This window comes from Parambassis ranga, chromosome 1, assembly GCF_900634625.1.
Source record: "Parambassis ranga chromosome 1, fParRan2.1, whole genome shotgun sequence".
Classification (NCBI taxonomy): domain Eukaryota; kingdom Metazoa; phylum Chordata; class Actinopteri; family Ambassidae; genus Parambassis; species Parambassis ranga.
The window spans coordinates 20,082,824-20,098,638 of NC_041022.1; the positions used below are offsets into that span (position 1 = coordinate 20,082,824).

The following is a 15,815-nucleotide window of genomic DNA, read 5'->3' on the forward strand; positions in this document are numbered from 1 at the left end:
AATATAATGTTTGTATTTTTTCCACAACTACATTTGGGGACCAAATCTTAACCTACTCTGACTTTACTTTTCTTGCACATGTGACAAACCTAAACCCAACTAATTTGTGTAACTACTTTTTCAAGAAACCAACGAATGGTTTTCACTTGACGCCCAGTTAGTCCTGTGTATTGTCAACTGTTTTGTCAACAAAGCTTTCATTTCTTCTTCAGTGGTTTAACTGGGGGGGTGGCGCACAGTGCGTGGTGACGCATGTATCTAATTGTGAGCTGAAGGCCGCGCGCACACCTGCGCCCATTTGTACCTAATTAAAACCCTCCGTGCCCCCCCACCCCCACCCCTCCCTGCTCTAACCAAAGTACCGAGCGTGCGTGATGGCTGAGTCCCGCAGGGTTCCGTTCACCACTCTGAGCTGTGACGTTCCGCCTACAGCCTCAGATGTTTCACGTTCGCTCCAGAAGTCTCAGGCTGAAGTTCTGCAGGAGAAAGAAAGCGGCTCAGACACCAGCACAGTCCGGCTCCTCCTCACTTTGTTTGAGCCGGACCAACGGAGCTTCCCTGAGTTCAGTTATACTCAGCTTATTGGCAACAAGGTGGGACTAAATCACACTTGGACTTTGCATTCTGGTTTGTTTTTATGTAGGCTACTTAAAGGCTTCCCAAACTTGCTGTGTCAGCATTTTTCAGGCCTTTAATGATGTTTGCTATAGTGATGCGAGTGAATTTAATATCATGTCTGGTGGTTATTAGGAGTTAGCTTTGTTGGTTTGTGTGTGTTTTGTCTGGAAAACATGAAGGTCAGGGTGATGGGAGACATTCATACTGATCAAGCTGGAATCCTAATGCATGATATAAAGAGTTAACTGTGACCGTTACACTAAACCAACCAATGGAGCCAACAGGTGTCATAACAACTTCTCATTTAGAGGTGCTGCTCAGATCAAATACACTCAACAAAAATATAAACGCAACACTTTTGTTTTTGCTCCCATGTTTCATGAGATGGACTTGAAGATCTAAACTTCATTCCAGATACACAATATTACCATTCCTCTCAAATGTTGTTCACAAATCTGTCTAAATGTGTGATAGTGAGCACTTCTGCTTTGCTGAGATAATCCATCCCACCTCACAGGTGTGCCACATCAAGATGCTGATCTGACATCATGATTAGTGCACAGGTGTACCTTAAACTGCCCACAATAAAAGGCCACCCTGAAATGTGCATTTTGTTTCTGCTTTATTGGCGGTCTGGGGACTCAGAACCAGTCAGTATCTGGTGTGACCACCATTTGCCTCATGCAGTGCAACACATCTTCTTCGCATAGAGTTTATCAGATTGTCTATTGTGGCCTGTGGAATGTTGGTCCACTCCTCTTCATCTCATGAAACATGGGAGCAAAAACAAAAGTGTTGCGTTTATATTTTTGTTGAGTGTATTTAGGCTTCATTGATTTTTATTAAAACCTGATGGTGTGTTATTAAGATATTTAACAAGATGATCTCTCTTTTTTATAGCTACCATAGTTCAGATCTCTGAATTAGAAATGTGGACATTGTTGTGATTACATACATATCTCTTTATCAGTTTAAAGTTCTCTCTGTTATTTTTGTATGAGGTTTATAAAGTTTGTTTATTCCAGATTAACCAATCCAAGGACAAGCCCCCACTGAGCAGACTGGAAGAGGAGGAAAGGAGAGAGAGTGATGAAGTTGCTGCCGTGGCAAGAAAATTGGAGGCGAAATATGTGAGCCACCCTTTGAAGGTTTGATTTGATGCCTTTTAAAAAATTTAGCAACAGTATTTTGCATCTTCTCTCTGCAGGGTGAAAAACCCAAGAAAAAACAGGACCGCATTCAGGACCTGATCGATATCGGGTATGGCTACGATGATGAGGATTCATTCATCGACAACACTGAGGCTGTGAGTGTTAAGATGCATGTTTAAACTTCTACAGAACTGTGAGGAGGTCATATCGGCAGCTTTTAACACACACACGCTGAAATATTCTATCACTTCTGGATGGTCTCTAGTATGATGAGTTTGTGCCGGCCTCCATCACAACTAAATTTGGTGGATTCTACGTGAACTCAGGCATACTGCAGTTCCGCCAGACCTCCGACACAGAGACTGACGACTTCACAGGAGAAGAAAAAACAGCTGAGCCAAATAAAGTAAGCAGCAACGGTTTGAATTTGTTAGACTTTGACGTGTTGAGTGTGCAGTGCTGTCTAATGCTTTTTTTTCCCAAACCATTAGAAACGTAAACTGGATGGCAAACAGGATAAGCCGAAGAAGAAGCAGTGTGGAGCAGGTGGAATACGTTTGAATGTGGATCCAAGGTGAGGCCGACCTTTGTTTGTTCTGCTTTGCCTCTTATTTAGACTCAGATTGACAGTGATGGAAGAACTTTGTCTTATCTTGTAGCACTTTGTCTGAAACTGGGCAGAGAAATGAGCTGAAGAACAAAAAGAGGAAAAAGGCAGCCAAGATGCTGAGTGTCACCAGCATGCTGAAAAAGTTTCAGAAAGAAAAGGAAAGGGAACGACAGAAGCTGGCGATGGCAAACCAGAGGGCGGCTGCTGTTATGGGTGCAGCCACACTCCCTCTGTTCCCGGCAGATGCAGCAGGGGGTGGAAGCTCTGTGATGGCCGACCCTCTCCTCAGTTTAATCGGCTCAACCAATGACCACGCTCTTTTCCAAGCAGCCAGCACAGTGGATTTTGATATCGACTTAGACTCGTTCTTAGACGTTGGTGAAGAGACTTTGTCGCCAAAATCACTTCCTCAATCTGCAACAGAGACGCAGCTGTTCCAAACCAAGACAGATGATCAGACCCAGTTAAGCACTGATGTCAAAGCACCAAATACAAAGAATACCTCCCAGCTGAAGAGTTTTCCAGAACAAACCCAGCCCCTGTCTGATGCCAGTTCTACAGCATCACATCAGTGTGCCCCCCTGCCAGAGGGTCTTCCCCCAGGACTGGAAGAAAGCATCGCAAAACTCACTGCAGTAAGGTTTTTTTTGAAGTAAAGATGTCCGTGTAGATGTTGACACATTGAATGGAGGATGGATGCACAGATAATGTTCAGTAATTTTACAGGCTGCAAAGACGTCAGAAGGGGAGTCAAAACTCAAGTTCTTCAGTCCAAACATCAACTCAATCCTACTAGAGTGAGTTATCACACAAATGCTGCACATTGTCTTGTTGTCACCCTAGAAAGGGTCAAATAAACAGTGTTGTCCTAAAATGTCCACTGTGCTTTTTCTATAAGAGAGCGTAACACCAGCAGGGCTGACCTGTTCTTCCTCCATGATGTCGAACATTGTGTTGTTCACTTCTCACTTGTGTCTGCAGTATTGAGCTGCAGTGCCGGGAGCAGAGCGGCCAGCTGCGCTCCAAGGTGTACACACACCTGTCGTCTTTCCTTCCCTGCAGCAGGGATACAATCCTCAAACGTGTAAAGAAACTTTTCGTTGCACATGTGGTGAGTGTGTTTTTGTGTTTCGGTTGTATCTCTGTTAGAGGTAACGGGGTTTGTTTGCAAGTGCCATTGATTGCATGTGTCACTACTTATGAATATTTTCAGGAGGAACCGTCTGACGTGGAAGATCTAATGCAGAAACTGAAGGAGGCCGTTGGAAGATCCATGCCTGAGCAGATTACAAGTTTCCATGAAGACTGTCAAGCATATGAACAAGTTAAGACTTCAAAGTAAGTTCCTTAATATTTGCTCTAGGCTAGCAAAAATCAATTACTAGCGAAATCGAGATGATTAATCTTTAATCCATTGTGTTGTGGTTTATTACTTAAGCAATCCTTCAAAATGATAAAAATGCCACTAAGAAGATGTTAAACCTGCCATTTGTGTAAAAACAATACTAAATGATCTGATTGTAGAACAAGTTATAACTTGTTACACTGTGCCATTATTAATTAAAGTCAGACAATTGGGAATTTTGTGCATTCACTTATGCAGAGTCCTCTTAATTGGGTTAAGGTCTGGACTTTGACTGAAACTCTGATTCATTGAATTTTCATTTGCTGCTGTGCTTTGGATCACTGTCCTGTTTCATGACCCAGTTTCCTCCAAGGTCTGGCTGTCAGACAGATGGCCTCACTTTGCCTCTAGAATAATCTGGTGTACAGAGGAGTTCATGTTGGACTCAATGAATGAAAAGTGTCCAGGTCCTGTGTTTGTAAAACAAGTCCAAATCATCAGTCCTCCAGTGCTGTGGTGGACAGTGTGTATGAGGCAGTGTGTGCACATTAAGAATGAAAAACTCCACTTTGGTCTGATCTGTCCATAGGACATTGTTCCACAAGTGTTGTTCTTTGTTATGTGCTTTTTCAATTCAGTTTTATTTCTATAGATTTCTCTCCTCACACACCTGCTGACGATCAATTCATCCAGGGATGATTATTAGCAGCCCAAATGAAATCTTATGGAAGCAGTAACAGCTATTGGACTGTTTCTGCTAAATAGATAAAGGCAGGCTGAAATAAGTTTAGGTATTTATCTAAAGTTATATTTGCCTAATACTAAGACCCACTATGATAAGATGATGTATGTTTTTGTTATTTCACAGAAAAAAATTGGAATCAATTCAGTGTTGCTGTTAGAGAAGTTATTTCTCTGTTTTTTAAGACGTATAAAAAACATAATGATCACTCTATACATGACGATGTAACTGGGCTTTGGTGTACCCTGTTTGATTCACATCAGGGCCACAGAGGAGGACAGTGTGGAGCAGAAAGGTGGGAAGAAAGGCGGTCCTAAAAAGCTCTTCAAATGGAACGAGGAGATCAGGTCGGAGACTGTTTCCTGTCTGAACACATGAAAACAGGGATCAGAATATTTAGCTGTTTGTTTTCTTTCATGCAGGCAGTGCCTGGGCAATGTGTTGAAGGCAAAAATGGACAAATATAAAAAGGACAAAAAAGGAGAGCAAGAGGTTGAGGAGCATCTCAAGGCCTTCCTAGACAATGAGGTCAAACCGCTTTGGCCTAAAGGGTGGATGCAATCAAGGTATGCGAGACCGATACAAACTCAGTCATGAAAACACAACTTTCTTTACCTATGTGTTCTGTTAACTGTTTCAGAGTCCTAATAAAGGAGAGCAGGAGACTGTTTGGCCTCTTTACATCATTACAGTGAGTACAGCTCCTCTACATTTGAGTATACCTATAATTTGTATACCAACATATTCTCATGTGTACTCAGAGTAAAAAAGGCCAAATCTGACAAGCAGCAGCCCACCACCAGTGGGGCTTCCACTTTGTCAAACAGCTTTGACAGTCCTCATGGAACTGCACCTCTGACAGGAGAGCTATCCCCAGTACCAGATCGAGTCTTTATCCAAAGCTCAGACACCAGCGATCCTGTGACACTGGGAGGTGTGCCAACAGAGGGCGTTGCTTTGAAAAATGCACAGGTTAAAAAGATGGAGGAGTTGGGTGGCGTTAATCCTACGACTGTACAGTCAGACGAACCTCCAGGAAGCGTCACACCCGCTCCCGCTCGCTCCTCCCTGGATCTCCTCGCTGATCAAGCGCTGGCTCGGGAGCAATCCCTGACAGTTTCCCAGGAGCTCCTAACAGCAGCTGTTGCAAAGTACAGGCATTCAGTTCAGCACTGGAGCTTTGACACCAAAAGTCCTCCTCTTCCCCCTCCACCTCCTCAGTCCAGCCCCATCAATTTCCCAATGAGCATGGTGTGTCAGGTGGTGTTGCCTCAGCTGCAGCAGACTGGTGATATCATACAGGTGAATCCCAGACAGGTGCAGACTGTTTCTGGGAATGCTGATGTTATACAGTGACAGCGCTGCATGCACAGTAAGTTTGTGTTACTGTCACCAATAAGAGCATTCTTTAAGAACTAAATATTGGCGTCTGGTGACTGGGATAAAGTGACACACTGGCTTATTTATCTTCTTTGTAGATGCACTAATAAATGACAGCAGTAGTGTGACATTAGTCAGCAGTTTGATAATAAAATAGTATGTTGTCTTGTCTTCATCACAAGCTGAGCTTCTCAGCTGATGCTGTGTGGTCTCTGTCATCTTTCTGTTTATAAAGGAGTTTCATGTTTTGACCAATGATTGAGACAAGTGATGTGACATCCAGGCACTACCTGTAATAGTTTGCCTGCCAATCACTTCTCTAACAAAGACCTTGTTTGTAATTTAAATGATTTACTTTCAATTATTAAATAAAAAGATTATATACAATGATTTCAGTGTTATTTTCTGCTTAGTATTGATACACTATACCAAAAAGAACTTTTTTCATGTTTATTGTAAGCAGTGTACAGTTAAAATGGCCAAAACCTCGCTTAAGTATTATTTACACATTATTATTCTACTAGGGCACTAGTCAGTCTGGATTCATACATGCACATTGGAGTATTACTTTGTGAGGTCACATCTTTGCACTGATTGCCACAAAATATGTTTTTGGCCTTACCTCACCTTTTTATGTATAATCTTGTGTCTTTGATTGTATCATGTGAGAGCACAACTTGATTAAATCTAATACCACAGCTGATTTGCTCTGCAGTGTTAAAATGTAGAAAGAAAAAGGCACACAGCAAAGACGCATCAAAAACAAGTCTCATGGGACCTACATCTGGATGAGAACACAGACCTGGATGACAGTGATTAAGTAACTATAGAGATGGTCAATGTGAATGTATACAGCAGCTTTCAGTCTGAAAAAAATGTGAACTCTTTACATTTTAGACAGATTACATAGAAATGTCATTTAACATAAAAACATGTACCTGAGCAGAAGCTCTGAAAAGAACTTCATCTGCTTTCAGCAACATTTTGAAATAAGAAAACACATGAAGCAATACGTCCTTACCAACAAACCAAAGCAGGAGCAGCTCATCCAAAGTAAGACAAATAAAATCAACAATTTACAGCCAGTTGATGATCTGAGTAAGCAGGGCCACCAATAAGAAAAGTCCATTACCCCCATGTGCAGTTCCTAGAAAGAGGAAGAAGAAATACTTTCATGAGTACATGATGACTTTAAACTTTAACTTTCCTTTTTGATTGAGCAAGATAACTGAACAAAGCAAGTGGAAGCAGGAGTCAGGACAATAGAAGACAATAGAAAATAATGCTTTTCAGCATTTTGTTGTGGGTGTGGAAAAAGGAAATAATGCGTAAACCTACCGCTGCCGGCGAGGACTTCCACCTCCACCTCACAAATCCTTTTTCCTTGAAATCCTATTGCTACTATCGTATAATTTCCAGACATCTCTCTGCTTGAATTTGCAGGCTGGGCAACTTTCTTTCCATCTCTGAACCAGGTCACTGTGGGTGGAGGGTTTCCCATCACCTCATATTTGAGACTTTCTCCCTCCCTTACTGGAAGTTTTGCAGGACAAATGAGCTGTGGACCAACTGAGAGAAGAAAATGAGTAACTAGGTGACAGGAAGTTGCCTATTCAAGAAGAATGAGTGCCACCATTGGATTCACTTACATTGGACAGCGACACTGAATTTTTGTGATGTCACCACTGGAGGGGGCTGTGGTCCTTCAGGTCCCAGTTCTAATTTGGCTTCACACCAGTAGTGGACTCCAGTGTCTTCTTTCCTGAAGACGACGTCCCAAGTGAAGGTCTCTGTCACTGGTATCTCTGTGTCGTTGTTGGACTGTAATTGACCCACTGCTGTCTTTCCTCTGTAGAGGGTCACAATGAGGTTCGCAACAGGTGCGACTTCCTGAACTGTGCACTGCAGAGTGTACAGCGTATGCTCTGTAACTAGCACACCGCTCTGATTAACAAAGCTGATGAACACATTTTTTGGAGGCTCTGTGGAGACAGAAAGATGGAAAAATGAACCTCACAGAAACTTTTACATGTCTGAAAGGAGGAAATTAACTCACGGTAGACTGTTAGAGGAAGACTGACGAAGCAGTTTCCTTGTTGGTCAGACACAGCATAGCACACAGGCTTGATCCTCCACATAGTTATGTTGTCCACGGTCCAGACCAGAAAATGTCCCATAATAGGTTCAGGACTGCCCTGGTGTTACAAAAGATCACAGGTAACCCTAAGCAATGTATTAAACAGATCCCTGCGCTAAATACACCTGTACAATGAAACTTATAAATCCTATGTTTGTGGGTATAAGAGTGTCCAGTCTTGAGTTTTTAGAGTTTTGCTTTGACATTTCATTGCTCATATGGGCGGCAACTGAAAAACACAGAGGGCATGATTTGTGCTTGAAGGATGCTCTCATCTAGTCTTTAACTGGCAACAACAGACAAGGGGTTCATACCTCTAATTTGAAGGTAGCCACATCAGATTGTGGCTTAAAGTTTCTAAAGTAAAACCCACTAACACATAGGATAAAACATTGTGATGTTCTGTGAGAGGGGCTCAGTGTAAAGGGACATTTGCCTGGGAGAGAACAATAAGAAGATGCAGGAAGAGAAGGCCAGAGTCTCCCCAGGCCTCCCTGTGCATGTAGTGTAGGCCTCTACACACAGCACATCCAGAGCACACCGGGGAGGTTACAGCTGCTGCAGCCAGTAAGTGCATTTTTTGTTGATATCATGCGGTATTTTGCAATACACTACAACCTCAGAGGATGAATGGAATGTTAGTAATTGTCTTTGTTTTGGATGTGTTTAAAGAAAATTGTGATTGAGTTTATGAGAAATAATAAGTCTGATATAAATATATAGGAACATAAAAATAATAAGATTCGGCGGTGGTCCTTCATCAGAATGAATTCCACTCACCAGTGGGGCTTCCCAGCCCAGAAGGGGAAACCCACTCCTTTGTATAGAGCAGTTAGCTTTGACAGGATCTCCAAACCTGTGACAGCAGAGGTAACATGATTAATTGACACTTATTGTATAGAGCACATCCAGGTGCCATTAGAACAATGGGGAGGAGAGAGTCTGAAAATAAGTCACATATCTGAATGACACAGGCCTGAGAGAGGATTATTATTTTAGATACACACAAGTAATCACCACAAACAGACCAGTGTTGGTGACACAAGCAGAGAAGAATGGGTTGCTAGTTAGAATGTCCTTTCAATCAGCCTTAAACTAATGTTATCATTTCTTGGAATAGTTAACACAGTATTTACAGCATACACTGCGTATCATGTAGTGTACAGTCCTCTCCAGAAGTACTGTAACAGTGAGGCCAATTCCTGTTTTTTGCTGTAGACTGAAAACATTCACATTAAAAGATAAATATAAAACAAAAGATTAACATTTCAGCTTTTGATACACAACTTAGAAGATAGCACCTTTTATTTGCACCCACACAGGATTCATGTCAGCAAAAGAACTGGAACAGACAGGCTCAAAGTAGATTCAAGTGAAAACAGAATTCATAATTAGTTGTTGGTAATTTTTTTTTTGGGGGGGGGGGGGGGGTTACTCCCTTCAGTGTCCTCTTTAGCAGGTGGACTGCATGCTGTATAGGGTTTAAGTACAGAAAATGACAATGACCAGTCTACAACCCTCCATTTCTTGGCCCTGATGAACTCCTGTTGTTGTTGTTTTGGCGGTGTGTTTTTGCTGCTGCCACCAGGTGTTATATCATCAGTGACAATTAATGAGCCTGTCCCAGCAGAAGCCATGCAAGCCTAAGCCATGACGTTACCTCTGCTGTGTTTCACAGATGAGCTTTTGTGTTTGGGATCATGAGCAGATCCTCTCTCTCTCTCTTTATTGTTTGAATAATCAATGTAACTGGACACACCAAAGGTCCTATCTTCTAAGTTGTGCATCAGATCCACATGTAAATACATGGAAATAAAGCTGAAATGTTGATGTCTTGTCTCATACTCACCTTTTGATGTAAAACCCAAATGTTTTCAGTCTACAGCAAAACTTAAAGGAATTGGCCTGATCATTTTCCATCATTGATCCCTGCCATACCTGACCACCAGGGTGGAGGGGTACACCGTCAGCAGACAGCTCTCTGTGGACTCTGTGCTGGTGACAGTGGAGAAGGGGGATGGTGTACTGAGGGAAGGTGGAGGTCCAGACGGGTGTCGCCTTGGAGACGGAGTGGGAGGTAAGATTTGTGATGGAAGAGGTGGAGCAGGTGTGTACATGGAAACAGGGGATGAGGTAGCTGAGGTCACAGGAGTGGTCGGGGGGGACAGGAAGCAAGACACAATAAGTCACTTAGATAAGTAAACATTAAGCAAATAGAACTTTAAGTCTCCCTCCCTTTTACCTTTAATGCTCAGAACAGATGGTATCTAATGATCATTATCTTTTAGCATTTCCTTGAATAGTTTTCTTACAGAGATCATTTTAAACAATAGTGATCATTCCTTTGTTTCTATTGTGTTTTTATCTGTCAGTAGCATAAATAAAGCGTCATTCTGTCTCCTCCATGCCTAAGCTTTGACATGAACTTTAATGTTAAGGACACTGTAATGTCATCAGTGGTTGTCATGTTACCTCTGTGCTGTCTATACAGACGAAACAGTAACCTTTAGAGAGAAAATGATGCCCAGCAGTTGTTTTCAATGGATCTTATGTGACGTTTTGTCTTAGTTGGATCTTTGGAGTCTAAATCTTTAGGGACACTGTTGTATAGAGTCTGACAGATTTTATCCAACACCATAGTTCCTAAAATAGTGGTTATTCTCTTAAAATGTGCTGGTAGTCATCAGAGCCAGCTGTGTCTATTCCAGCTGCAACTATTTTGGATTATGTAACTAAGAGAGTGAACATTGTTTCACACTGAGTCAGCTTCACTGCTCATCATTCCCATCATTTCAACTGTTTACTCAGTTTGGATTTAGTCCATGTTTTATGCGGTTTATGGCACAGTTTTGTATAAGATATTTTAGCAGTAATCAGGAGGCTGTGAAGGACTTTTTCACACACTTTGGGTTTGTGATGCCATTTGAATAATGTGGTGTATCTCTTCATATTTATCCTGGCACCACAAGCTGTGTGAACTTGTGGCTCATCTTCTCCTGTCCTTTACATAATACAGGCAGGGGTCAGTTGAGCTGGAAGGTCAGCTAGTGCGCATCCTTACAGCCTGATAGAATATATATCTGCAACACATATGCACATAATACCTCATAAAAGTTAAGTTGTGTTAATCATTTTTTGTCTATTTCGAAACACAGTACTTTTACTCTAAGCTTTGCTTTGCAGGCTGGGGTCAGCTGAATTTTGCCATCTCGCATAATAATACTCTTTTTAGCTGATCTATTGTAAACCATTGTTCCATAGCTCACTGAATACACCCAGCATGTTCCTCTGAGGAAGGAAGGACACCCTGCCCAAGTCAGAAGAACTCACTCCTCTTTTGAATTGACCATTGTTCCTCTGAATCCTGAGGCTGAGCCTGCCTATCGGATGATCTCACTCACAGTAGGCATGAAGGCTGTCAAAATTTATGTTTCCCACATGTCACTCCACAAAAAAAAGGCTGGATGAAGAGAAATCCCAGTCTCAGCCATAGAGTTTAATACTGTCAAAACTCTCTAAAACTGGGATTGAATTGTTTAAAGAACTTCATCCTAACCCTGTATTTAGTTTTCAGCAGCAATAGAAGGTGTCACGTTCCCCTTTGTAGTGGAAAGTCATACAAATGTCAATAAAACTGAGTGCTGGTATTTATTGACTTTTTATCATCATAATCAGCTCCAAATGTCACAAATATTTACACACATATTCCATTAGATTATATATCCAATAAAAACACTTTACCACAGTCAATTTAATTTATAACCTCAAACCACAACACCTGCAACTGTAATTTAAACTTCTGCCTTTTATGTCTTATCTCACTGCTGATCTGATCAGTAAATGGCTGTTTGGCTGTTTGCTCAAACATTAACCTCAATGGTATCAAGCTGTGAGTTCACTCACCTGAGCCGAAGAGGCGAAACAGCAGAAGTGTGATTGGCCATCCAGCGGCACACATCCTTTACCAGGTTTAGGAAACTACCTCCTTCTGATATGACGTCTCTGTCAGACGTGCATTAATAGCTGGCTGATGCTGGCAGTGAATGAGACTTCTGAGAAAACACAGGCTGCTTTGGGTTTTTATAGGAATGTGTGTGTGTGTGTGTGTTCTGTTTCAGTGTGTCTGAAGCTGATGATCAGGCAGTTCCTTTGCTTTGGCCTCTACAACTCGCCATGGGCGTTCTCTGTTGGTATATCAAAAGAGGAAGGAAGGGAGGGTCAAGAATAATGCAGTGCAGTGCTGCATGGAGGGTAAGAATAAGTGTGTGTGTGTGTGTGTGTGTGTGTGTGTATGAGAGAGAAAGAGGAGTGGAGCTTTGGAGAATACAATACAGTTCAATGAAGATGTTAAAGGATGTCACTAATAGAGACACAATAATAACTGATCAACTGCCAATGATCTTAAACGATGTACAAATATGGTGAGGTAGTGTGGGGACTGACATCATCACTCCAGACTTCACTCATTGTTTTAGTTTTAAAGGCTTTATGTGTGTGACCTGTGCTGCTTTCATTCACTGATTTCTTATATGTTTGTGTCTCTTTGTTACAGGTTGGTGCCAGTGACATCTTCTGATGTGACGAGATGTCATGAGAATCCAGGCGAGGTGCTAATACAGTGATGTGCTAATGTGACACCATCCTTCCATGATTCAGACTGAACATGACAAAAAGGTTCACATGTAAGTCATTAATGAAACTTTATGGCTCGGCATCACGCAGACTGAAGCAAACAACAGAGAAGATCAGTGATGAACTGGTGTGGTTTGTCCTACTTTACAGGTTGGTTGATAAGAGTTCAACTACAGTGGCTGAGCAAGTTATCGGGCAAAGATCATTATAATATAAGAAACGCAGTGTGATGTAAAAACTTGATGATGTTTTATAAGGAGTTTTAAGACTAAACAAAAATGATAGGGCTGGCTTACCACACCCTGTAGTGTAGGGGTGCTTAGATAAGAAATAACCTGAATCTGATAAAAAAAATGTGAAATATAAACATTTTTTATTTCAAAAGTGCACATTAGTATCTTTTCATAAATATAATTTAAACATTAAAAACTTAATAGAAATAGAATTCTGAAGAACAAAAATAATTAATACAGAACAATAAAAGATCAATAAATGCACCCCACTAACACAGTGCACAAAAACTCCCATATGCACCTTTCTTGTATATAAATTCTATAATTTAACATTTTTATCTTGACAGTGAAGCTGCTAAGTAAAGAAAAAGTATTGTCCAAGTTAGCTGTTTTTAATTCCAGCCTGCTATAGGCAAATGAGTCACTGCAGATCACAGCAGGATCAGCAGTGTATAGTCACCAGTTTCTTGCTTTCTTTTCTCCCCTTCCTCATTTTTCTTCTTTTTTCCACTGCCGCACAGGTAATGACTTCTCTTCATTTTGACGCTCGGACTCTCATTTGTTCAGGATGTCAGACACTCCCGGCTAGAGGTGAGGGTAGGGGCCCCTTTAGGGAGTCTGCGCCTGCATACCACTGTCATTGCAAACTTGTCATTACTGCCACAATCACTGCCTTAGTGATTCATCGTTGGTCAGCCCTCGAAGGGGCCCCGGACTGGGGCCCCAATGCTTTGCCTGCCTTGACTGTGAGTAGGCAGCGCCCCTGGCTCTGGCTCTGTATTCCCGGAAACTTCCTCGCAGAGATCGAAAGTAGCCCCCTTGGTTTGAGGTAGTTTCTCTACACGGGCTCGGCGTGAGCTCATCTGTGGGCGACGGCAGACACGGTAAGTTTCCTTTTGTGGTCATTTTAGAGCAGGTTTGGTCCTGTGGAGGTGGTGGTGCGATGAATGGATCAAATGAATGGATCAAAGAACTAACACAACGATCAGCCATTTATCATTGATGATAAAGAACTGCAAATGGTCCAGTTCTTCGAGTTGTGAGTTTGTATGATTAAAACTGACGAACTACCCAACGAACTGTGTAGAGCAGAGGTGGACTTTTACAGATAGAAACACATTCATGTCACCAGCATTTGCACAGGGAGCCGTTTTATAGGCGCCTGGTATCGATGGAGACCATGTGTAAAAGTTACAGCCATAAAGCAGCTTGTTTGACTTGTGTACCTTTGACCGTGTCAGTAACACAGAATAGAACAGCAGTCAGTACACGCTATAATAATAATACTACAAATGTTGACAATCTGGTATTAGACTCTTTTTAACATATAGATTTGAACTTGAACTTCTGCTTAGACTCATTTGTGTCATTATTAGTAGTTAAATAATATAAATAAAGATGTTATATGAAGTCAACACATTTAATGATTTATTATATCAATATTTTTAATGTTACAAATGCTGGGAGCCCCCCTGGAAGATGCTGGAAATCTTTTATCTTGTTGTGGCCAGCTTTGCAGCCATTGAAACTAAAACACCTTTTGGGCCAGTGCAAAACAATTTCTGTTGCAGAATTACCATATTGTTTTGTGATGTCACAGTGATGTACCAAAAGTCCATAGTTACTAACTTCTCTAACCTCTCCCTGTTCAGTAAGCAGACATGAATGTTCCAGAGCTGCTCCTTGGTGCTCTGGAAGACCTGGTTGATGAGGACTTCAAAAAATTTAAGTGGTTCCTCACACTGAATATTTTGGACAGCTGTGCACCCATTCCCAAATGTCGTCTGGAGAAGGCGTCCCAGTTTGAAACTGTCAGTAAGATGATAGAAAACTATGGCGAAGAGCTGGCTGTGGATGTTACTGTCCAAATCCTGACGAAGATGAGGATGAACAGTGCTGCAGAAGAGTTAAAGAAAGCACACACAGGTACACTCACCTAAAAAAACTATTTATTACAAACCTTCTTCACATATACTCATTCCTTGCATATATACCTTCTTGTCTCCTGCAGCGAGGAAAACATCTGCACCCTCCACCTCTTCTCCTGCTGTGACACCGGCTATCGCCATGTTAGAAATGCTCGGTCGCATAGGCACCTTGGATTCATCGAATAAGATCAGTGGGTCACAAAACACAATCAAAGGCTCAGGAAATAAAGTCACTGGGTCAGGGAATATAGTCATTAACTAACCACAAATAAACCAAAAAAAGGATACCTAGAATTTATAATTACTTTTTTATACCTATTGAAAATATTCAGGCAAACTGCTCAGGGTTTTGATTTGTTAAGTACACAGACACTGACTCTGGTCAAATCTTTGATCATGACCTGATCCAACTCTTTATGGCTACTGTAATAAACTGCATTACTACAAATAGAGAGCCTGCATACAGAAGTATTTCTTAATACAAATTTCATGCAGCTGTTACACACAAGGTACTGTCTCTGCACCCCCCCCCCCCCCCCCCACACACACACACACACAGGTGCAAGGTACAAATAATAATATAATAAGTAATAATAAGTAGCAGCAGCATTTTACTTCTTTTCTAGTTACAATATTAAAGCTTTTAAATATGCACTGCCTTCACCACAATAACCTGGATTGTTATCAGCAGCCTATTTTTATCATTATTATATTCTTACAGCCTTAAACTCTTTTATTATATAATTCCATTTTGTAAGACTCGGATGTAATGTCTTTTTTTCCCGTTTTTTTATGTAGTGTCCTGTTGTTTACTTTAAGGTAATTAAACATTGTGCAGTATCCACTTTGTGCTGTTTTTTATATTTTTGTTTATTTGACCATACATTTGTGATACACTTTATTTATTTATTTATTTATTTATTTATTTTAAGTCGAGTCAAATGTAGGCTATTCAATATTTAATGATTAGTTATTTTTATAAGTACAGATAATGAATAAAATATAAAAGAGAGAATATTGTTTTAGTGTGTGGCTGCTC

At 41.2% G+C, this 15,815-nt stretch overlaps 3 protein-coding genes across 4 annotated transcripts; 2 read left to right on the forward strand and 1 right to left on the reverse strand.

The window, feature by feature from the left end:
* The first annotated feature begins 349 nt into the window (after positions 1-349).
* LOC114453137 (ubinuclein-1-like) lies at positions 350-5,822 on the forward strand. Its single transcript, XM_028432871.1, has 13 exons — positions 350-593; positions 1,644-1,748; positions 1,826-1,924; positions 2,035-2,175; positions 2,261-2,343; positions 2,429-3,014; positions 3,106-3,176; positions 3,361-3,490; positions 3,593-3,717; positions 4,730-4,813; positions 4,889-5,032; positions 5,107-5,157; positions 5,228-5,822. The coding sequence occupies exons 1-13, from the start codon at positions 375-377 to the stop codon at positions 5,820-5,822; spliced, it is 2,433 nt and encodes an 810-aa protein (XP_028288672.1). The 5' UTR covers positions 350-374.
* Positions 5,823-6,596: 774 nt separating this feature from the next.
* Positions 6,597-12,135, reverse strand: LOC114442046 (intercellular adhesion molecule 1-like). Its single transcript, XM_028415318.1, has 7 exons — positions 11,887-12,135; positions 9,922-10,120; positions 8,764-8,839; positions 7,903-8,041; positions 7,496-7,828; positions 7,185-7,415; positions 6,597-6,993 (listed from the first exon to the last, which is right to left on the reverse strand). The coding sequence occupies exons 1-7, from the start codon at positions 11,939-11,941 to the stop codon at positions 6,923-6,925; spliced, it is 1,104 nt and encodes a 367-aa protein (XP_028271119.1). The 5' UTR covers positions 11,942-12,135; the 3' UTR covers positions 6,597-6,922.
* On the forward strand, positions 12,044-15,332 carry LOC114442079 (pyrin-like). 2 transcript variants are annotated; one of them, XR_003671308.1, is made up of 5 exons: positions 12,044-12,234; positions 12,536-12,765; positions 13,370-13,732; positions 14,501-14,774; positions 14,860-15,332. XR_003671308.1 is itself a non-coding variant. In XM_028415359.1 (3 exons), exons 2-3 carry the CDS (start codon positions 14,510-14,512, stop codon positions 15,036-15,038), a joined length of 444 nt encoding a protein of 147 aa, XP_028271160.1. In that variant the 5' UTR covers positions 13,371-13,732; positions 14,501-14,509; the 3' UTR covers positions 15,039-15,332. The 2 variants fall into 2 exon arrangements, 1 of the variants encoding a protein (XP_028271160.1); XM_028415359.1 differs by lacking the exons at positions 12,044-12,234; positions 12,536-12,765 and having other exon boundaries at positions 13,371-13,732.
* Positions 15,333-15,815: the final 483 nt, after the last annotated feature.